This window comes from Cygnus atratus, chromosome 4 (assembly GCF_013377495.2).
Source record: "Cygnus atratus isolate AKBS03 ecotype Queensland, Australia chromosome 4, CAtr_DNAZoo_HiC_assembly, whole genome shotgun sequence".
Taxonomy (NCBI): Eukaryota; Metazoa; Chordata; class Aves; order Anseriformes; family Anatidae; genus Cygnus; species Cygnus atratus.
Window position 1 is genome coordinate 73,722,005 of NC_066365.1, and position 24,301 is coordinate 73,746,305.

A 24,301-nucleotide genomic window follows, 5' to 3' on the forward strand; every position below is an offset into this window, starting at 1 on the left:
ACAGAAGTTTGGCAGCATGCTGCACTGTAGTCCTGCTCACTAAGCCTTTAAGATATAGCTCCAATGTCTGGGAAACTCAAGGAGTGGTTACGTGGTACATCCAATTTGTTTAACTTTTAACAAATACATTCCAGCTTGATGATGCTTCAGATTCTTATCAAATAGTTTTTTGCTTTTAAGCAAGTTTTTTTTTTTAATAATACATACACTGAATCAATAAAATGCCATCTTTTGCTGAATATTTTACACAGCTGTCACCTAGCAGTTAAAAATATTCGATAGATTCATAATGAACATCGTTGTCCCCAGCTGCACTTTTGTTTTTTACATCCTTTCACACCTAATCCTCACCATCTGCACATTCAAGATTAGACGTGATCCCTAGCGGACCTTGCAGCGGATGAGCCTCCAGCTCAGTGGTTCTGACAAATTTCCCTCATCACTCAAACCACATCCCATGCACCTACAACTACTTCATAGCATTAGAGAGGGAGGGGCTCAGCTGAGTCAGAGAAATGCATTAATATTACTTTGCAATTGTTTAGTACCTGGGAGAATTATATTTTTACATTACTCATAGATAGTTAGCATGCAGATGTTACAGGTTTTCCCGTATTTTACATTTTTATAACAAAATTTTAGTGTCTGTTTATCTCCATATTGACAGTGCCAGACTTCTTATTGTATCAGATTTAGAATTTAAAATAGAAGTTTGATTGTTCGCAAACAATCTGGGTACAAACTATGTAGAAATACCTTTTAAAGGTTAGCTCTAAAATGATCGTTATGGTTTTGGCATTTTATATTTTTTTTTGCAATTATTTGAAATCTTAGCCCTAGAGCTATTTGCACAGAGAAATATGCAACACAGTTAAAAAAGTCGAAATACTTAAGACAGTAGGTGCCACATAATTTGCCTTTGACATCATTCAAAGATGCTTTCACAGCTTTCATTAATATTGCAAAGTTAGCAGGAATATTCTTGGCTACAATGCTTTTGATGTCATGATTATCTCCGACTTCGAACCAAACAATAAGCTGACTTATCTGCTAGCTTATTAAATGCTGTCTACTCTGATGTTTTTAATAGTTTGCAAACGAACAGATTCTAGAGTCATTTTTCATGTGAGAATTAAAGGCTGGAATCCAGCATTAGTGCCCATGGGATCTACATGACAGTCCGGTTATATATTTATGTATGCAGCAATTTCAGAACCAGAAAGTTAGGGTTACCAAATCAATATGTTTTTCTTACTGAACATATATAATTTAACCAAAACTGTACCGTTCTGGTCACCAGTACTGAGCCACTGTAACTTGATGGGACCACATCCTTTTAACTGGAGCAGAAGGCGCATCAGATCCCCTCAGCTCATGGCATGTTCCTCAACCCAGATACTTTGGGCTAGGAGAATGGTTTTACACTCTGATTTACAACAAAGGACTGAATTCATTCAAGTGGTCACACGAAGCTAGGACAGAAGGTGCTTGAATCTAGTACTGGCACACAGCTGAGGCACGGCTATGATGTGTACACGTGCACATGGATCTGGGGGCTGGAAACACTCCTGCCCACTTCTGTTGAGATACAAGTCTTCTTGGGGTTTTCTACCGTTTATTATCTCTGCACTACAGTCTTGGGTACACCTTGAATGGGGAGCTAAACCTCAGTCTCCATCTTCAGAACAAGCTACTAGTTGAATAAGAAATAAAATAATGATTAAAAGAAAAGCCTATAGGAGTTGGTCTCCACCACAATGTAAAGCTAAAAATATTTTTCAATCCTATGTAGCGACTCTCTTCCTTTACAAAAATCCTGGCTTTCAGAGACGTTTGAATATATGGGAAATACCAATTTCAAGCTACTGTATTTTCCTTGTTACTTTCAAAATAATGAATAGTTTTAGACAAGAGAGAAAATAAAGTAGTAATTTTTGCCCCAGAAAAAAAAAAAACTTTTCTGAAAAGCAATAAGCGTGTTTATCTTCTATTGAAGTACAAGAATAATAGGTTTTAATGATGGCACTTCTGCTAATCTCATAACCCTTTCTCCCAGCTGACTGAAACAGGCTTTGTTCAATGAACCTCAATAAATTCAAACATCCGAGCAGCATAAGGTAGTGCCACTGCAACAACATACAGCATATCTAAAGAGTACAAGTGCATACATTTGCACTCCTCAACAGCAAAAGTTCTTTAAAACAAAACTGGCCTTTATAAAGAATATTCCAAAACAGACAGTGAGCACACTTAGCTTGGTGAAATGAAGTGCACGTTCCGCAATAGTATGTCCTCTAGTTCCATGTTACCGGTCTCAGTGGTTTCCCATGAGTTTTCTCATCCCTCGTGTTAGAAAACAACTGTCTTGCTCATCAATTTATTGAGTATATAAGATTCATTTCCAGGAACATGAAACATGGATGTCAAAAAGCTTGGATGTCAAAATCCCCAGCAATAAGATTCCAGAAGATTCCTGGTACATAGGTCCAAAATTTAATATCTGTTGTCACAAGCGTGATTCTTATTATTCTTTGAAAAGCTACACAAAATCGGTCAATTTATGATCATTTCCAAAGTCGGTGGGACATGACAACATCCAACCTGAGCAAACCTTTCTGCCTTCTGCAGTCCTGCAAGTCAAGTTAGAAATTGGTTCATGTAACATAACTGTAACTAGGTAGATGGTGCCACTGTGTTCACTCGAGTCTGTTGAACTCCAGGAACTGCTCTTGAGAGATGTCAAGGAAAAAAAAAAAAAAAAAAAAACACTTGAGGAATTTCCCAAGGACATAAAGGTGATGGGGAAAAGGAAGAGAGCTGGAAAAAGAGTCAGAAAGGAGAAAGAAACACAACTGAAGTGAAACTGAGCAGTACCAGAGGAGTAAATTCTAGTAGAAGGTGTCCCTGCCAATGGCAGGGGATTGGAATTAGAGGATCTTTAAGGTCCCTTCCAACCCAAATCATTCTGCGATCCTGTGAAATGTGTTGGGTAACAGAGGTGGAAGTTTGCAGCTGATATGAAGTGAATGAGACAGGGTTTCTGCTGGGATAACAGCATATCAGAGTATAATTAAATATTTCCCATAATGAGTAGTCACAAGGGAGTAGCCATATGCAAAACTCGCATTTCCTTTTGGCCTTGCAGCCCTATTAGTGCTCTTTTGAGAACTCCAAGTGTGTGTGTATTAAATGTAATTATACACACACACTTCACACCACACACCAATTTTCATATGGGCATATTAACATTCCTAACAAATTAATTAAGCCTAACGAGACACCTATAATTAGACCGCTAAGGTTTATTATTTCTGTTCTACCATTGGGGAAAAGGCCCAGTGAGATTAACTGTATTATCAAAGCAAATGAACCTCTAAATGGTGGTGGAAACACAAGCCAAAGACCCCAATTCCCAAACAAACAATGTTAAACTCTAAAGACTCTGTGCACGGGCAGAAAACAAATTTGCCTCTGTTTAGTTTTGAATGTGTCCTTTTCCAGCTGAAAAATTACTTCTACAATTAGATATTAACAGCAATAGTTAGGAATATTTTCTGTAAAAAAATTAATCAATCCTACATCTTTCCGAACTTCTGCTCTTAATTTTGTGGGTTTGCTTTCAGATGACTTTCAGCAACACTTAGTCCATTTGTATACGTCTCTGGGAGATGCAGGAACATTGCCCTTACTAAGCCACTGGTCTAATTAGAATAGAATATAATGAATTGAAATGCTTTTGCAGATTGACAAATACATTAGATAAATTACAGTTTCTTGCGTCTAACCATCCGATCAATTTAGACAGGAGCACATACATATATTGAAGCATCATCTGATTATTTTTAACCTTCAGCTATACATGACTTGATAACAAGCTAGTGAGATTTTAGCAAATGATTCCTCTTTTAGATCACAGATAAGTAAGTACTGAAACACTACTTTCAGGTGACCATCATTTTCACAGGCTATTTCTAACAAACATGGAAGAAAAAAACAAAAACAGGTTTTTGTTGTTGTTTTGTTTATTCGTTTTAAGAAAAAAGCTATTTGTAATACAAGTTTTAAGAGTCCAGTGGAACTGAAAGACCATTAGTCTAATCCAATGTGGCAGTAGCTATATTCCTAATGAAAAGATGCCACATAATGACCTACAGTCAAAGCCATTAGTAAAAGTAATGACCAACTGGCCTCAAATCACATTTTCTTACTCTCTGTTTAATTGCAAAATCAGTGAACAACTGCGATTTGAGGTCATTGAGGTCCAGCTCCTCATAAAACCTCGACACAGGGGCAAGGAGCGAGCCATAACCACTCCACCAGAAGCCGTCTCCCAACACATCAACTTGCCTTTGCGTACAATTCAAGAACGTGAAAGACAGCTGTCTGTTTAGGCTTAAAATCCCTTATTATCAATCTGCAGAACATAAAAGTACTTCATGGTTTGTTCGTTACATAAAAATAGTAACTAGATTGTGTTAGTGCCTTTTTTTTTTTTTTAAAGAAACAACAAAACACAAAGTGGGACAGGCCTCAGCGGGCAATTGGGTTCTGCTGATGCTCTTTGAAAAGGTCGAGTCTGTCAGCTTCCACTTTGGAAAAGCCAGTGTAAGAGACTCCTCTACAGCCTCACAAGACTCACCTGTGCACCAACCATACTCTGCAGGGGAATGGAAACCTCCTGTGCTTTTTGGGAATCTGCTGTGCTACCTTGAAACTGCAATTGGACTGAGCTCTTCTGCTTTTCTCTCCCTGACCTCTACAACCTTCCCAGCACATAAACCCACCCTGCTCCTTCACATTTCTTTTTTTGGATTCCCCTGACTTCTGCCACGTTGGTGATGGCTCAGTGACTCTTTGGACTGTATCAGTATTTCTTGCACAGGGGCCCAATATGATAAAACAGAATTACAGCCTGTTATCAATCATTCAAAAAAAAAAAAAAAAAAGTGATGGGAATTTGAATTGCTACTCTAAGAAGATATATCAGCAAGCTTTTTTTTTTTTTTTTCTTTTTTTCCCCTATTCAGCATAACAAGTCTTTCTTTTTCCTGCTGCCAAAGCAGTAGGCACTCCCTGACCCCTCCATTGCTCTCCTACTGCCAGTATCTCTGCAGTTTTGAATTCTTGCTCTGCTGCGAGAGCACCGAGAGCAGCCTGGCTGGAGATGCAAACACCAGCAGCACTGGCAAACAAAATAATTTCTGACAAAATGCAAGTACAGGATAACCTTGTCTAACACACCAGATAATGAATTTGGAATCAGCCTGCAAGCTACTTGAACCAAAGAAGAGCAAAGTTGGCCAAACAGTGATTAGTTACTACAATGTGTTCAAAATTTGTCAGATACACAGAAACCTTTTGGCAGATAATACTTTTTTCCACTCCTAAAAACAACAGGGAAAAAAATATATATATAAAGAAACAAAGGATTCTGTTTACTCAGCTCTCAAACCTGCGAGTTGAGCAGGAGTGCCTGGAAGCCCTCCAGTTTCTCTCCTGATCTACAGAGACACTCGGAAGGGCTCCAAAATTATCTGCAGACATAAAGAGTTACCAACTACTTACTCCCCAGACCTCTGCTCTATTTCTGTCCATAAATGAAATAGCTAAATGCGGGCTAAATGGCAGACAAAAATACGAGAGTAAACAACTAGTGAATGTCGAATCAATCAGACAAGAAATAGGTATGCTTTTTAAACAATGAGACTAATTAACCATTAGAAAAGTTTGCTAATGGTTACGCTAGATTCTGGATAATGGGCCACTTTAAAAGAAAGGAAGGATTTATTTCTGGAAGATGTACTCTGAATAGGAATTAAATAAGGAAAATTCATTGCTCTGTGTTATGCAGAGGTCAAAACAGATGATTGAAATGATACAACAGCTCTAAATCTATGTCTGTTTTTTTTTTGTTGTTGTTGTTGTTTTTGTTTTGTTTTGTTTTTTGCCAGAAATTCTATTTATTTGTTTCTGAAGGAGGACGGGAATTAAAACTTTAGAAAATTTTACTTGTGTTGCACTGCAGTCTATAGCAATGGCAGCAAAGTAACACTTTTTTCATTAAGGGAACAAGGAAACATATTATACCAAGACTACGATGCATTTATTAAGATGCATACTATTATTTAGAGCTAATTAATTAAAAGTAAATTTAGCTAATTAAACTAAAAGTAGCCTAAATTTGGAAAAATGAATTCAACTGTTCATAAACCATTAAGTGTTCCAATTGCAAAAGGTAAAGTGATCTTTAATTTGATGTGATATCCGATTATATATTAGATAACATGGTCACAAGATAGAGAGAAACAGACAAAAATGGGGTAACCTAATTATGGAGTTAATATACAGCGACCTGTCTGATAATTACAAGATGTACCATATCATAGTAACGTCCCATTGAACTTGCACACAAAATAATACAGAATCCTAAATTCTGCTGCACGCATACTCCCAAAATACACAAAAATGCATTTCTTTCAGAAGGCAAACAGATATATTTCATGGTGCTGAAGCTTTTTGCCTCTACCTTTGCTACCTGGGATACAAATGTTTTTAGGGTTGCTTTCATTTACACAGTTCTTAACACAGCCTTGTGGTACATATGGACGTTATATTATACATAGCTCTCTAAAATATTTTTCCCGGCTTTCTGCATTCTTTTTGTGGAAAAGCAGAACCCAACAGGATCATTGTTCTCCACTTGCTAATACGCTTAGTTCTGAGCAATATTCTTTGTATTGATTTATTTTTTCATGCTTTAAACAGAAACCTGCTGGAGCTTAAGATTTACAATGTGCATGCCATTCTTCTCACCTATCTCCCCTCATTTAATCTCCTTCTCACTTCCCTTTTTCTAGCTTACTTTATTCCATTGCAGCAGCTCCATTGCTTTTATTTATCCACTCTCCTTTCCTTCTTCTTTCCTCAGTTTCCGCAGCAATCCCCCTCCACCCAGCAGGCAGGTGCGTGTGCAGACAGTGGGGCCAAACCTCTTGGTCAGAGTTTATCAATCACACAGAGAGAATAAGAAAACGAGAGGGAGAAACATAACTGTATTATAGATAATAAATAGAAACAAAATGTTTTTAAGCTGCATGAAAATGCCTACACCAAGAACAATAGCACGGTGAGTCACAGAACTGAAGAGTTTTCTTCAGAAGAGTTAATGTTGGAAATGAAAACCTTGACTTGCCAAAACAAACAAACAAAAGGCCCCACAAGGTGAATTTCTGCTATTTGGTTGAAATAGAGTAGGCAAATATATCAAGGAAGGAGGATTTAAATGTTCACAGGTTTTCAGACCAAGCTTTCCTTCCATGACCTACAGCTTTGACTCTCCCTGCCTGAAAATTCAACTTCCAATGGCATTTTCTTCCATCTCTCCCAGTTTAGTTGAGCTGTGAACCACCTGCTCTGCTGCTGCGGGGTGCAAGATGCTGATAACAATTTGACATCGCTTCCCGCTGCGCACTGAGCGCATTCCAGCCCTTGCTCCTACTGATTGCAAATGGGGCTTAGGGATCTCTCAGATGCATGTTTATTTTGGTATCACAACGCATGGCTATACTTATGCCTTGAAGGCCAGCAGTATCTATCTAGCAGTAAAAATCTCTGGAATATGCAACTCTGACAGACAGCACTAAAACCTAGGGTGGACAACTGATATCTCCTAAAATACAGAATTGCCTCCCAGTGGGATTATATTCATTGCATGTTAAATGCCCGTGTTGAAAAGGGCAGTAACATAGTTTTATCCTAAATCGTTTACAATCTGAAAGACAAGAAACAGACACAAGCATGCACAATGTGACAGAAGATGCTGACTCCAGAAGCGTGTGATCAAATCACAATTGCAAATACAAACGGAAAATGAAATTATATTGATGTCAATTAGTCTTCATGTCTTCTAGCAAAAGTCCAGTGTCCTGAATGAAAGACCAGATCCACCAAGCAATGTCAGTATATCTAATTCTTATTTACTTATCTACTTCTACCTGCACGAGTGTTTAAATAACTTTGTGGACTCATGTTCAAATTCCTGGATTATGCGATATTCGAATAAATCCACATGAAATCTTTGGCTCGGTTTCTCTGGTGTACTTGACTGCAGCAACAGCTAACATCTCATTTCCACTACACAGCTATGTTCATCCTCCAATTATCACTAATGACCACCTTGCTTTATAAAAGATCAAGGGTGGTGAAGGTACATGAAATAAATATACCTGGTGGTGTAAAGAAGCTGGCTGAGAGGTACTGAAAAGCATATGGAAAAAGAAAGAAAAAAAAAAGTTCATTTTTTCTGTCTCGTAGGGGGAAAAATTGAAGACAATAAAGAGAATACTAAAATTATTTTGTTTATGAAAGGAGTGGAAATATGCATGTGAAATACAGGGTTCACAGTGATAGTTTTTGCCTTCTTGTATTTCCAAATAAATCAACACTTGGGAGGTATTTGGGTGTGATTCTCTTTTTTTTTACTCCCCCAACCTCTACTTAAAAAAGACAGAATAAAAACGTCATTCACTGATTAATAACTAGAAACTTAAAGAGTTACCAGAATAAATGTGCTAAATATAGATACTAAATTAACTGCTAAAGCATAAAATAGAGAGATTTTTCATCTTGCTTTTCCCTTCACATTCACACATCCCTTTGCATGTGTGTTTGCACCCACAGAATATTTTTTTTTGAAGTGGGGTGTTACACTTTTGAATGCTCTTTCCCACTTTAACAAACACTTTTTTTCCATGTCTGGGTCTACAGCAAAGAAAAAAAACATTAAAACCAGATCTATCCTTCCATGACCCGACTCAGCAAACATCACCCGATTAAGACAGCAACAAAAATGGTGACCTGCGAGAGAAGTCTGGCTAAAAAAAAATAAAAAAATAAAAAATAAATAAAAATAAAATACTAAGTGAGGGAAACCAGCTCACCTCCCACACCCCTTTATGATAAAAGCCTGAAAAAGTTCAACTGTCCACGAGGAACAGCATTTCTCTTTCCCCATGGGAGCTTCCCAAGAGCTGAAACTGCAGCCATCTCACGGCAGACACCACGCTAATACCCTGGCTTCAGATTTTGACATTAATGGCTTTCATTTAACTGATGATGGAGAAAATGCCTCATTTCTCCCCATCTCTCAAAAACATTTTAAGTTTCTCCACTCATCCACAACTATACCACCTCATATATGCCATTCTTACAATTTTGAAGGGAATTGGGAAAACTTCCAGTGTGGAGGAAGCAGCAAGGACTTGACTTATTTTATGCAAAACAAGCACATAAAAATAAAAATAAAAACAAACAAACAAACATGAAACCCAAAACAAAACACTTCCAATTAATTAGCAAGACATCATTATATGTCTTCACAGGTAGGAAACTGGGGATTGGACATGACTCTATCGAAGTCATGAGAGAAATCAAAAACCAGATGATTATTTTATAGAGAGCTGGAAGAAAGCACCTACAAAAAGACGTCATGGCATGTTGCATGCAGTAAACCAACCATTCCTGGGATGTGAGCTCCAAAGCTCAGCAGTAGATATGTCCTCATAGCAAAGCAGCAGGAGCTGAGGCTGCCCCAAAATCCCAGCCTGTGCCCCAAGAGCAACCACACCAAGGGCTGCGGGACACGTCGTGGCTGTTGGGCCAGGCACTGCGGCTCTGTGGGTACCAAATTCATTGCTGGTACTGACACAAAACCAGCTGCCCCGAATTATCCTAACTGCTGTCTGGAGAACGTGCTGCACTCCTCCTAGTCAACCCACGGTGCTCCCTTTCCTCTTCACGTGCCATATCCATGGGGTTCAGCAGAACCATATTTGCAATGTTAGCATACTTTCCTCAGTCCTTTTCTTGTATTTTATTATTGCTATTATTTTTAAGAGGGGACCTGGCAGATATATCCATTCTTTTCTGTACCGACAGAATTACCACCTTTTTCCTGAAAGCAGCCACTCAGAACGATGTGATATTCTCTTTGAAAGATCTTCAAAGGACAAAGGTTGGAAGAAGATATTTACCTATTACATAGGAGATACGATGGCTTCTTTTATTAATTTAAATCCATTCAAATTTTATTTATTTTATTTAAGATTTTATTTATTACCTACGGTCTATGATCTCACAAATAGCATTTTTGACCCCACTCCCCATCGCTGCTGTTGTTCAGTGAAACGACAGCATCACAAAGGCGGCATTAGAACAGACTGCTACAACCCTACTGCTAGGAGGGCAAGTGTGAATAAAGTATCCTGGATGCTGAAAACATGAGCAGAGATGTTTTAATTATTGCTTGCATTGTGGCATATGATTTGGGCTGCACCAAAACCAAAGGGCAAGTCCCTGCTGGTTATTCATTAAGTAATTTTCTTGTGCACAATGAGCTATTAAGGTAATAAGGAAACTCCTACAAAAATAATTTAGGAATAGGTACATGCGACAGTCAATCCCTTTATTGTAGAGCTTGAAATTTGTTTTATACTTCATGGGGTATCCACAGTCTTAAGTTTTTCTTCCACAATGCACTTCGTAAGCAAACCAGAGGACCTACCCTCTGGCCACTTCAACAAGAATGCTCTCACGGCACCCAGTTAACCTCTTGGCAAAAGAGTATTTCTAAGCATATCTCCATGAATTTGGAGAAAAGAAATAGGCAGCATAATTTTGCGCTGCATTTGAAGTACACAAAGTAAATATACAAAATATTTTATTGGGCTGACACAGCTTTTGGCACTGACTCTCTGAAGTGCCCAGTAATGCAGAAAGAAGAACAGAGACCAAGGCCGGAATTAATTTACTCTAGCACCAGAAATGGTCTTCAGCCCTTCACATGCAGTACGAGGTTCAGTTTGTTTCGATTTCCATGCATAATTCTGTCTCATCTTTGCCACACAGACTCAGCAGAAAGGGTTTTTGTGGTGGGAACTTTTGTCCTTTTTTCTTCACATTTTTCCTGGCTCACAGGAAGGCAGAGAAATAGTGAGAATGTTTTTTCTCCCCAAACAAACCATTATTGCATTAAAATATAATTTGGCTTTTGTTTGTAAGCCTAAACATCGTTATACGGTAAACAGCCAACATGTCTTTCAAAATATAAAAAAGCAAAGCTAAAATCTTCAGGTTTCAGGTATGATTTTAGAAATGCAAGTTTCTGCCTTGGCGAGCTTTCCCTCCTGTTGGCATTGTAGTACCGCGATTCAGTCCTGGAACAAGCACCAAGGAGCACACATATCCCTGTATTCTCCTGGTGTGTTTGCCTGGTGGTGTGGGCATTCATGGCATTTGGTCCAGCCACGTTGAGTGATGTGAGGAAGGACTTGAGCCACCGCACCGTGGGCTGTGCGACTCCAGGGACACAAAGCTTGCCGCAAGCTGGGGATACAGACACGAGCATGGGTCCTTCTCTTGCCTGATGATCCTCATTTTTATTATTCTTTTGTTTAGAAGGGAAGACTGCAAAAATTTACCCATCTGGAGTAGGTCAAAGAGATGCAAAGACATTCATACACAAAGCCGATCAACTCTTAAATCACTGACACGTAGGACTGAAGCCTTATTCTGTCTATGACACACGTCTATAGTGGCCCTTTGCTGTACTTCATTTGATGCTAGCAGCAAAAATTTTGCCTGTGCTCAAAGGTGACTATCAACTGATGTTACAGCTTTCAGATGGGAATTAAAAGTTACGGCTGCTCTAAGTGTGCTCCTGCAAAATTCCTAAAGATAGTTACAGCACTACTGTACACTACTCCATGGAATTTATCATACCACTAAAAAACAACTAACAACTTCAAAATATCCTCTTCCCCCTTTCTCTTTTGCTTTAAAATTAAGCAATTTAAAAACAAAAGAAACAAATGAAAAAACAAACACAGAAGTTAGATAGGAGAAAAAATAGGGTACTTTTTTCGGCCCTTCATTGTTAAAGATGGGTGAAGGGAGACTTTTTCCGTGATCAGATAACAGCAATCAGAAATTTTCACTCACTTCATCAAATCAGGCATTTTTTATAATTTATTTTGTTCAAACTCAACATCTGACGCATGGTTGCCTTTGATTCAAGACATTCAAAGTGACAAGAAAAAAGTTTACTGTTAAAGATTAATCATGTTCTTCTGTTCCCACTCTCCTTCTGCTCTTCGCTTTAGGAGGATGCACTGAACTGTAGCTTTATTTTCACATTATGGAAAAATCTGTTTTAGATTCCATTTATTTGTAATTTATTCTTCCACATTTCATTCTCAATAGATAAAAGCATATATTCTGTGTGTAATAAACATTCATTTCATTCATTATTTTGTACTCGACTAATAAATGGTGACTGCTTTCACAAAGTCCTTCTATTTATCCACGACTCTAAAATGCATGGATTGTCTTTTTCTTCTTTGTTCTTTTCACCTTTAAGCAGACCTTATGGTCATTAATTCTCCATTTACTATCACCCAGCAAAATTCTTACTCCTGCCTCGCTGCTTTTGGGTACAGCAAGCATTGCTCCTTATTCTTTTTCAATTGTTTTTACGGTGCAGCTCCAACCCTTGTAAGAAATCCTGTAAGAAAATGCACGTGCTGTTCACTGCTTGAGGACGTGCTTCAATCTCCTACTATATCAGGAGCAGAGGACCTGCCCCTCCAAAACTGACCTTATATATATCAAATTGCATTAGTTAGTAACAAAAAGGGAAATAAAACCCCTTTTTTTGGTTCAAAATATCTCATGCATTTCTTATCCTAAGCTTAACGAAGCTGTATTTTCATAGTTGGTAGGAATACTTCCCACATGATTCCCATCAATGTCTACAGAAGTCTAGCTTTTATTTTAAATGAATTAAGAAGAGGTTCTGTCATTTATAGTTGCGAAGATAACTGCTGAAACATGAAAGCAACAATATCAATGCCATAGCTGCCTCCTCAGCCTGACAGCTGCTGTGCCTCTGCTGCTGCTCAGAATGAGATGCCAAGCAACCACGGAGTGAAATTAAAAAAAAAAAAAAAAAACCACGCAACAAAACACAAAAGCAACTTTTCTCACTTTTTTCAGAATGCCTCCTCCCTACTTGCTGTTGCTCCTAACAAACCTACAAGTCAAATCTTTGCTTTTCTGCTTGTCTACTATGACAGCTTCTGATTATGTAATGCAGACAGACAATTAGAAAGGATTGCAATTGAAAAGCATTCCTCTTTCTAAAAGGCAAGCACGGTGTTCTGCAAAAGGGAAAAGAGGGGAAAAATTGTATCACAGGGGAGGAAGGGGAAGGACAGTAGATTACCTAGTTCCACCTCTACGCTTGTTCTGCTATCTCTACTTTTTGTCCTTTCTCAGCTTCCACGAACAGCAGCCCATTGCCCTGTGCCCATTGCCTTACCTGCAGGCAGTTACACAGGTGTCCTGCCCTGAGGGATACACACGTTTTGGTGCAGCCCCTACATAGGGCACGGCAGTCATCACTTCTACCTGGGATGGATCTAATGGCTGTGACACCAATTCATAGGTCTCTTTGATATCACAATCTGCCCTGCTCAGAAAATGTTAATTCATCTCAACGCAACTCTTCAAATACATTTCTTACAACATTTTTTTCAACAGGACTGCCCCTTCCAGCACAGAGGTAATCAAATATCTGGGCTATCCTGCTGCTGATTACATCAGTATCAGGAGGACAGATAAAAATATTGGTGAGATGAGAGTATGGAAACCTTGCAACAGTGCAAAAAGACCATGCATCATGGATCAGCAAAATCCCGAGTCAAGGGGGCTGACTGACTGCAACACTAGAATGAAACATATAAAAGTAAATGCATTTTATAGTCAATTATTTGCAAATGTTTAGATAAGCAAAGTAAACAAATGTAGCATTTAATTTTCAATAAACTAAATACTGAGTGCCACATGTCACCAGTAATTAGACAATTTAGCAGTATATTAAACAAATGAAGTAAATATAATAGTATGAAATACAATACCTCTTTAAAAGAATGAAGAAACTTTATTTCCAAATAAAGAAAAAGGCAACAATGGAATTAAAACTGGGTAAACCTCAGTTATACAATTACATTAGCAATTACAGCAGCCCTACAGGGTTAGTTATTGCCCTGTGATTGACTAAATCTCTCCATGGTAATGCGCATTGCATTCAGAAATGAAGGATGATATTTTATGGACTGCTGGAGGCTTTTAATTCTTTTATAGCGCATTAAAATATAGTCAGTCTTTTAGCCATTTTAACCTTGTTTAGCACAAATGGTTGTACTTGAAATTCATCGACTTATATGGCCCATGGAAGATATCATTAAGAATTGCTGTACTGATTTCATTTTTTTTGACTTGCAATGCATTTAATTATTAATGTCCCTCTAACATTTATGGCCCATTGTTTTTCAGATTCCCCACATCTTTCACCTTATTTGTTCAAAGAGTTACAGGAGCCAGAACATGATATTCCAGGTACAGACAAAGACATTTGCTCTTATCACGAGACCCTGCATTAGTCAAAAGTACCTATACTTTGAGTTGTGGTGATTATACAAATACCCAAGGTTAAAATGAACAATGACCTGGGGGCAACACTATCATATACACAAGACAGTCAGTTTGAGATCCTATAAGCTCGTACTCCGTAGAATGTATTTTTCAAGCATATACATATGCATTATTTCAGTTGTTCTTCCTCTAGGATAAGATGACCTCTGAAAGTAATTTTATTTACGTTTCTGTGATCTATGATACAAATTCAGGAATACAGGTTAACTACCTGGTCTTCAGTTACAAGAAGGGCTGCAACCTTCACAGGTTATTAATTTTCATAAGTCTGCCTTGAAAAACACGAGTGCTGTTAGATTTTAATCTGTGATCTGCAAAAGCTGATTTCCTTTCTGCAAAATTCAACAGCAGAGAGACAAGCAGGACTTGCCTCTGAAATAGAAAAAGGGAAAAAAATCCCATAAAAACTAACCTCAGTCACCTAGCTGATACTTGTCTTTTACTTCTATGTATGCAAAAACAATGATTTCTTTTGCAACAATGCCATGGGAGTCAAGGACGGTCTATTTTTTTCCTTGGACAAGAAAAGCAACTGTATGAATAAAACACTGAACACAGAGTTAGTTATCTCTCATTCAAATCATTAGCTTTTGGCCACTGTTTTGTAAATAAAATTGGACCAGGTCTTCCAAGGAACCTTCTTCCTCTGGATGACAATTTTATGTCAGTTGACATGGCTTCAGCTGCACACCCTAAACTAAATTTTTGGTACTCAGTACTCAAGTATAACATTCTCCAGGTGCATGAGAGCCACCCCAAAGGAATGAGAGCGCTCTGAGCCTCACCACCATCATCTGCCATCCTCCACAGGGAATAGTCGGAACCCAAAAGTGAATTCAGAGGGATTGAAATAGCTGTAGAAGGAAGCAACGGAGCTAAAGGACTGACCTTGTTTAAGATGCGGATGTTCAAGCTCTCGAGGTGACTGATGGCCAGAGAGGTCCTGGTTAAATGTGCTTTAGCAGATGTGCCCACAATTTTCTCAACCTTCTGTCAATGCTACATGACTCACACATATATGGCCCCAAACCCCTTGGAAAAAAGTGTCAGAAAAATGATGTTGGAGGAAAGCAGGGAATAGTAGAGATAGGAGCCCCAAACCCTGAATAGCCACTAACTAAAAGAATTTATATGAAAATACATACTCTACATCTAAAACAGGAGGAAAAATTAAATTAAAAAAAAACGGATAAACTCCATGCAATATGGGTCCATTAATACTATCAAAAAATAATTTGTCTATGGCTTGATTATAGTTTTCTGTTGAAAGTACTAATTTATACAGATTTATATAGCCTGTGTGATTCTGTTAACACCACTGATACATTGACTGGGTCCCATCTAACATGCTGTCTTCCCTGAGCTTTGAGGAAAGTTATCTGACAAGATATCAGGAAGCCCAGAGTTGAACTGGTCAAATTCATATGCTCCCTGATTTTTTTGGCAAGCCATCTCTGGGAGCCAAGAAGCCAAAGGTGATTAAGAACACTTTCTTAAAATGACATTTTGAAAATTCATCTGGGAAACACACAACATTTGGCACTGATCATCAAAATGATGGGAAGTCTTGCATTTTCTGTTGTGGCCACAGTAAAAACTGGTGTAGCAAGAAGTCTGTGTTGCTAAAAAGTATCCGGATATCTTTCAGCTCCACCAGTGAGCACAAACAGCTTAGCTCCAGCAGCAAAGAATATGTTCTTTCCTTTTCTGGGCATACCCTCATTCAAACCTAATTACTACAAAAGATCAATTTAGCACCTTCCAGTGGAGCATTAAGCGGCACAGCTCACATCAGCTTTAATAACAGAAAGCAGAAATACAATAGCAAAGCAGGGAGTCCAGTATGCTAAACTCATAACCTGGAACACCCAACGCAGTACATAAAGCAGGGGCAGGTACTTTGAAACACACCAGACTTTTTATTCCTTTCACTTTTCCTTTTAACTTTTAAAGTTCTTTACAACTTGTCTATGATGCTGCTTGATAAATAAACGAAACAAAAGAATTCAGTGGCTCTTGAAGAAAGTAACCATTTGAATACATGCATCCATTTTGAAAAATATGTGTATGGCAGTACCTTAGAAATAAAATAATGAACAGTGTTTTATGCATCCTGATTCAAATTTGTGTTTTCCTGCCAAAAAACAATCAAGAATATCAGTAACCAGTTAATCATAACAGTTTAGAACTGTGGCTATTAGATATATATTTATAATATCTGCAGAAGGAATTATTGGAAATAAAACTTGTCCACTAACTTTTTAACAAATGCATTTTACATTTTCAGCCTCGTCTTACTTTACAAGCTGTGATTTAGCACAGGCTGGGAAAACATTGCAGGGAACCGTCACTCCGCGCTTTTTCTATTAATATATTTTTCTCCTAGGCACCTCCTGGTGCCTATGCTGTTCTGTTTTTTTTTTCACAAAGTTGCAGAGATTTTTATTAGAAACTGTTTTCCAAAGAAGCTATGCCATTCATTCTGCATATTAAATTACAGGAAAAAAAAAAAAAGAAAAAAAAAAAGGAAAAAGCAAGGGTCTAGTCCCACAGGCTTCTTTCATAGCTGGAAATACAGAGGCAGGAGCTTCCATGTGCAAAAGCTGCAATAGATATATTTAGGTCTGGTAATTCAGTACAAGCAGAACAGAATGTATTTTCTATATAGGAAGTCCAAAATCAAAACAAAACTAAAACCTGCTCAATATGGTCACAGAATAGCCAAGTATAGTCCTAAAATTCCTGCACAGTAATGAAGAGAAACCCAAACTTTCAAAGTAAAACCTGAACAACTTTTACAGAATACTTTATTTCTTCTACATTCAATGTCACGTTTGGTATCCATGTGGCATTATAACAAAGACAGCAAATCAACAACTACGTCTGCTATGACCAGCCATTACAATTTTGAAGAAAACAGAGCTCTAATGCATCATGTCCTCTGTGAAGAGTGGGTAAATGATGTTATTTTATCACTGGGGTTCCTTCAGCAAACAATCCACACTGAATGATCAACGCAGAATGACACCAGGAGATCTACAGTAGGGACAGAGCATTGCCTTTCATTTTTAATTTCCAAAGTTTCATTAGTTTGTGTAATAATTGCTGTATTACCTATATTTATCTATTTATCTTTGCTGCTTACATCTAGTCCTAAAAACATTAGCAAAATATCTGTATCTATAATTTGATATGTACATATATATACATGTATATATAATATCTGCTTATTCATTGCATTACCTAAAAGAAATATTATGTCACAAAGAGAAAAATCTATGAAAAAACATTCCCCAGGGTTTTAAGATGTTTCTGCACAAAAATTCATCATAAAAGGAAAAATAAAGAGGAAACCTGTTTAAAAATTGTCTTCATTTTCTCAGGGGTTTAAGATCAACATTTTAAAAGTGCATGAAAGCTCGTTTTGATATGTTACAGTCTTTAGCAATAAATAAGTCGTACTGTTTCTCAAAATTACTATTCAATTAATCTTCTGGTGGTTTTGTCACTTTTAACATTATTACAGAATCTCAGCAGACAGCTAACGCAGTAAACACTCAAACAATATCTCCCTTACACAAAATCCTTTCCAATTTTGTTATTAATTGGCCTAGGAATGGTCATCCCCTTTGGTCGTGACTATGTGAACAGACAGAATGCAAAATGTAAATTTAGACAGGTGCAATGTGCAACGTGAGATAAACATTTGCAAACAAATAATAATAATAAAAGAATGAGTAAATAAATGAAATAATAAATGCTTGGTCCAATTGCACAGGAAGAAAAAAAAGTCAAACTGGAGAAGAAATTAAAAAGGAGCTGGGATTTTCCCTTTGAGAAAAGGAAGGAAATGATCTTCTAATGGATAGAGGAAATGGATAACCTTAGATGTACTAGAAACAACAAACATCACTGCTTTTTTCCCCTGCTCTTGGTGGTACTTTTCCGAGTCCCAGAGGTACCAGGGATTTCACAGAATCACAGAATCGTCTAGGTTGGAAGAGACCTCCAAGATCACCCAGTCCAACCTCTGACCTAACACTAACAAAACCTCCACTAAACCATATCACTAAGCTCAACATCTAAACATCTCTTAAAGACCTCCAGGGATGGCGACTCAACCACTTCCCTGGGCAGCCCATTCCAATGCCTAACAACCCTTTCAGTAAAGAAGTTCTTCCTAATATCCAACCTAAACCTCCCCTGGCACAACTTAAGCCCATTCCCCCTCGTCCTGTCACCAGGCACGTGGGAGAATAGACCAATCCCCGCCTCGCTACAGCCTCCTTTAAGGTACCTGTGGAGAGCGATAAGGTCTCCCCTGAGCCTCCTCTTCTCCAGGCTGAATAATCCCAGCTCCCTCAGCCGCTCCTCGTAAGACTTGTTCTCCAGAACATACTGGATTCACACATACTAGATTCTCCTAGCTTTATGAAGGATCCAATTTCAGCTCGCTCTGTATTTTGGGATAATTTGTACAAAAGCCGCCTCATGACTTGTACTGCAGTTCACCTTTAGTTCGTAAGTAATTTCAAGCAAACATACTTTCTCATTATAATTTAAAAATACAAAAAGCAAGAAAGCCAGGCTACATGACCACTACCTAGCCCCTTTTCCTTTTCCACTCACTCTTACATGGAAATTTCTCACTTTTTATTTCTTGTTGCTGCTGAAATGTGTTGCTGGTAGGAAAACCACATACTTCATATCCTCAGGTCAAAATGTGAGATGAAGTTTTTCCCTAATGTCAGTGGGATTACTTGTGTGCATAAAAATATTCTTTTTTTTTTTTTTCTTTTGCTTCAAAAGTCACTAAATCACTAACCTGTTGACTTCATGCAAATCACTGTTAATAAATGAAATTTAAAATGTTTCCTCCAAGAGAAAATATAGTTCAAATTACATAGTGCACAGAGCTTCTCAATTTATTATTATTTAAGGATATCATAATACAGAATTTTGGATGTGCAATTTTTCCTCATTCATCACCACTAACAAGAGTTCTTTAAAGTAAAGCATTAGAGAGTTTGCACTGAGCATTTCCTTTCTCTTGATTCAACCCTAATCCAAAGTGAACTGTTACTTTTTGTAAACTATAATCCAACAAAGGTGTTATAATCAAGCTCATTATGTGTGTGTGGGAGGGGAAATGAGTGTACTTGGGTCTGAGTTAGAGAGCTGAGAAGTTTTCCAGTGAAAGGCTCTGTTGATAAACGGTGGTTAGGGGAAGAAAATTGGTTATTCAATGAACAAAGTGGTGTGTAATTTATTTTACTTCATTAGATGCTGAATTCTTCAAACACTGCTAGGAATTAGAATGCTTTGAAACTAATTATTGTAAGTATGTTTAATGATAGCTTTGAAGTTACTTTCAACATAGCATGCTTTTTTAGATTAAATTGTATCTTTCTGCCATTCTACTGCAACCACCCAGCTCAAGGGCGGAAGAGGAGGGAAAAAAATAAGCAAAACCCAACAACAACAACAACAACAAAATCCTGTTAAATATTGTAAGAAAATGTAACAATAGTTTTGCCTTGTTTTTTCAGAAATATTTCCATAACCCCCTATTGCTACAAGTGCACCAGTTCCCACAGAGTACTATTTGGAATACATAACTTTATCATATAATTTAATAATAATGTTATTATATATAATACAAATAATTTCAAGCAGAGGAATAAAATAGGACAAAGATAAAAGAAAAATGCACATGTAATGTGTGGATTTGCTGGAGCAAGGATTAAAGGACTTTAATATACTTTTTCCCTTGTTGTGTGAGCCTATGTTCACTTGTTATGTATAATATCAGGATTTCAAGCACGATACTTAATATTCACATGATACTTGTCCTGATCATGATAAATGAGTGCTGAAAAGGAGATATGTTGGTTTGGGCCTGATACTTACTTGAAAGAAAAATGTGGCTCAGTGATTTAAGCAGGGCAGAGCACTACAAGTCCACTCCCCAGTCATGAGCTTGACTTGGACATTCTCTGCAGATCGAAGTAGTTGTTTCAATGGACGCAGGTACCTTGAAATTTTATCGGTCTGATAAAAGAATGCAAGTGTAGTTTCAAGTAGCTTTGTTGGTCCCACCGATCTCCAATCACCTTTCCTATTTTTAAATGTTCATGTTGTACTTCAGTGATTTAACTGGATTTTAATTGGTTCTGGAGAAAGCCCTAAGTGAAGAAAAAGAATGGTTCTACACTCATCTCTCGTTTTTCCTCTCTTTTCCCATTATGCATAGCACCAATACAATACAGCAGGAATATGCATGACATTAGAAAAGTCCCATCATCTCACAGACGACTAATATATTGAAGGAGAGAATAGCACATCTCCTATTCTTTCCTAATTAACTGTAAGCATAGATTGCAACAATAAATGGTAAAATTATCTTATGGCAGAAATTGATGCATTAGAGTCAAATATTATATTACATATATTTCAGTATTTCTGTCTTTACAGCACAGGCTCTTTATTGCATTTGGCTGAAAGGTTGAGAAAGTGAACTGGGTAACACTTATTCATCTCTATCTCTTTGCAGAGAAACCCTACAGCCTCAAATAACCATAACAACAACAACAACAACAATAATAATAATAATAAAATCCCATAGAAAGACAGAGGTCAGTATCAGCCCAATTGTCATGGTTTCATAATAGAAAGTGGTACATAAAGCTGTTTATGTGGATAAACAGAACTAAAATATTTCCAAAAATGGCATAGTATGGTCTGGAGACAAGAGCTTGTGAGAACAGTTAGAAATGTCCAGAGAAAAAGTAAAAAAGGTAAATAGACAAGCAATGGCTTAGCTCAACAAATACAGGGCCTTCTTAAAAGGGATGCAGTGGTACACAAATATATAGGTATAAAATGGAAAGAAAAGAAAACGTACAGATTATTATCAGCAGCATATGGAGAAAGAGAGGAAATAAAAGAACGTCTTCTTCCTTCAACTCAAAAGCACAATATTCAATAAATAATTGCAGCCTATCCCCCAAATGTCACCCAACTAAAGAAAAAAATCCTTAATGGCACTAAGTGGAGGTTCTGCTTGTTCTTTTTCCTCTTCCTTCTTTTTAATGGCATATTCCATCAGTTCTGAATTTGTCAGAAACAGTGATTAGAGGAAAAGAAAAAAAAAATCTTTTTGTTATCTTCTACCTAAAAGTTCAGATCAGCAGTGACAGTGAGTGAAACACAGCCCTATAAAAGTGAGCATTTTTCAGTTTGTAAGATTGATATTTATAAATTTACAAGGCTTTCTTAACCATGCTTCCCAGAACTATCCTGCAAGCAGCACATCACAGAGACTGCAAATAATTCTGAGGCATTTAGTTCTATCTTGCCAGTACCCAAGAACTTCAGTGCAGACACACTGCCTCAAGAGACGGAGGGAAAAAATAATAATTTCCTTGTCTGCACCTACAGAAAAAAGACTCATGAAATGTTATTAGGTACCATTTGTTTTACACACACGTCCTGAAATTCATTAACTTCAAGGATTGGCTCACCACTTTCGCACCACTTGTTTTGCAAGGGATTTTCTTCAGAAAGATTAAAAATTCTTTCTTATATCCATCTTGAATCTAACTTCTTTCAGTTTAAAACACTGCACCCCATCCTGTCTGTACAGATCCTGGTAAAATGTCTTTCTTCATCTTTTTTATAACCCCCCTTAGGCCCTGGAAGGCTCCAGCCCTCTGAGCATCCTTGTGGCCTCTGGACCTGCTCTACCTTCAGCACTGTGTTCAGCCTATCCTTGAATATCCAGATCACTAGGAGCTGACATAACGTCTTAATTTGTTTTGCACTGGATATTGATAAAACATTACGGGTTTCCTAATCAGGAAAGAAATTCCTATTATATTATTTAAATTAACTACTGAATAATTTCTGAGTAAATTGAAAGACTCGCTAACACGGCAGTAACCTGAAGCTGGATAAGAGGCAATTATAGACAATTTTCAAAATGAACAATATGTGCAATGTTTCCTTTGACAGAGCAAGGAAATAATTTAGTAAAGGTCTTTTCATAGACAGTTGCAGTTGCATAAGATTCAGAGAAGAGCAACGTAATATTTTCTTTAACTTTTTGCAAGAATTTTAGCATGTGTTGTAGTAAATACTTCTACCTATAAGTTTGGTACTGGAACCACATTTTTAGACCGAAATCCAACAATAAATCATGTACATTCTTAAAGACATTTTCAAATAATCTCAGTCATATAAACCTCTCTCTATATAACATTACTGGGAAAAAGAACATGTCTTGTGTTTTAATTAAACTTTTATCACATACATTCTGTGCAAGCATCCATTTTGAACATATGTAAATTATTTTTGGAATTAGATGTCAGTAATTAGAAGAATAGAAGTATATAAGACATATATATACATTTATTTATCATTTGAATGCTTACATTGTTTCCATGTATCTTATAGCAAGATACAACAATGAAAGCTTTCCAAAAGAGAGATAAAAAAGAGGAAATGACTTATCAATTTTTCAGCATTTTGAATTCCCTGAAATCAATGTTTAAAAGCCAGCAGTTTATGAGATGCTGCAAAGTGATACATTTATTCCCCAACCCTTACTAACTGACACAGTAAAATGCAACAGGAAGCATATGCTGCAAATGCCAAAATCAAATTGCTAAATAAAAAGTAATTTGAAGTCTGTTTGTTGTGGGTCATATCATTAGGAATATGGTTTTAATAAGACTCTAATTCTCAAGCCTCTGATACCAATAAGTTTTAAAATATTAATATACTGCTTTTATCACTTCCATGCCACTGTGTTTTCAACGTTGCAATATTCAATGCAAAAAATACTACATTATATGGGGTTCTGAATTATCCTATTTATTTTTTAGGTACCTACATCTCCATTACATTTTACATCAAAGCCAGCTTCTCAAATGTACCAGTTTTAGATACCAACTTATAGCAATGCTATATTGCTAAATAACAGGTTAAACTGAAAACATAATGTTCAAAACATATTGTTTTATCTAGATACTTTTTCTTAAAGTCTACAAATGTATTCTCTTTATCTTGTTTTAGTTCCCTTCCATTCTTGTATGGGAAAGCAGGATGAGCTTTCTGGACAGAGTTACTTGAGTTTCACTATCTAAGACTTGGCAAACTTGTACCATAAATTTTAAAATGTATATGTTAGATTATGAAATAAGGTGTATAGCATTATAAGCATGGAGATAATACAGGAAGAAGCTAGTAGTAAACTGCAGTGGGCATTTACAGTCAAGTAGGTGTCAATAAATAAACAATTAAAGAAGGGTATTAACAGTTGGGGTAACTTTCTTTGTACATATGTCAGCATCATTAAAATAATAAAATTTAATTATGATTTTTTTTAAAGGCACCTGTAGTGCTTCCTGTAATTACAATCAATGGAATAAATATTCACAGAATCATCTAAATTGGAAAAAGACCTTCAAGGTCATCAAGTCCAGCTGTCAATTTGACCTATAATAACAATAATAGAAAGATACCTGCTTTCTTCTATTCAGAATTTCTGAAATCATTCTGGTCTTGATTTTTTTAACCTTATTATTATTAGAGATGTATTCTTCAATATTTTGTAGATTCTCAATTTTCATATTTATTATACCAATCAGTACTGTTATATCTAGAGGTTTAACTTCCCTCCATAATAATCAAGGACTACTAGTCTGCTAAACCAACCTTGCAGAGAATTGTCAACTGCCAAGTAAAAGAA

The 24,301-nt window shown here is 37.0% G+C and overlaps 1 protein-coding gene across 5 annotated transcripts in view; it reads right to left on the reverse strand.

The window, feature by feature from the left end:
* The window catches only part of CTNNA2 (catenin alpha 2), a 476,528-nt gene that overhangs the window by 253,781 nt on the left and 198,446 nt on the right, over positions 1 to 24,301 (reverse strand). The window contains exon 8 of one of the 5 annotated variants that reach the window (XM_035547258.2): positions 17,460 to 17,586. The exons of 3 other annotated variants lie outside the window; for them this stretch is intronic. In XM_035547258.2, the coding sequence (XP_035403151.1) occupies positions 17,515 to 17,586 (72 nt within the window). In that variant the 3' untranslated portion in view covers positions 17,460 to 17,514. Of the gene's footprint in view, positions 1 to 17,459; positions 17,587 to 19,720; positions 20,736 to 24,301 lie in introns of those variants that run through there. One more of the 5 variants, XM_035547259.2, reaches the window with a different exon arrangement.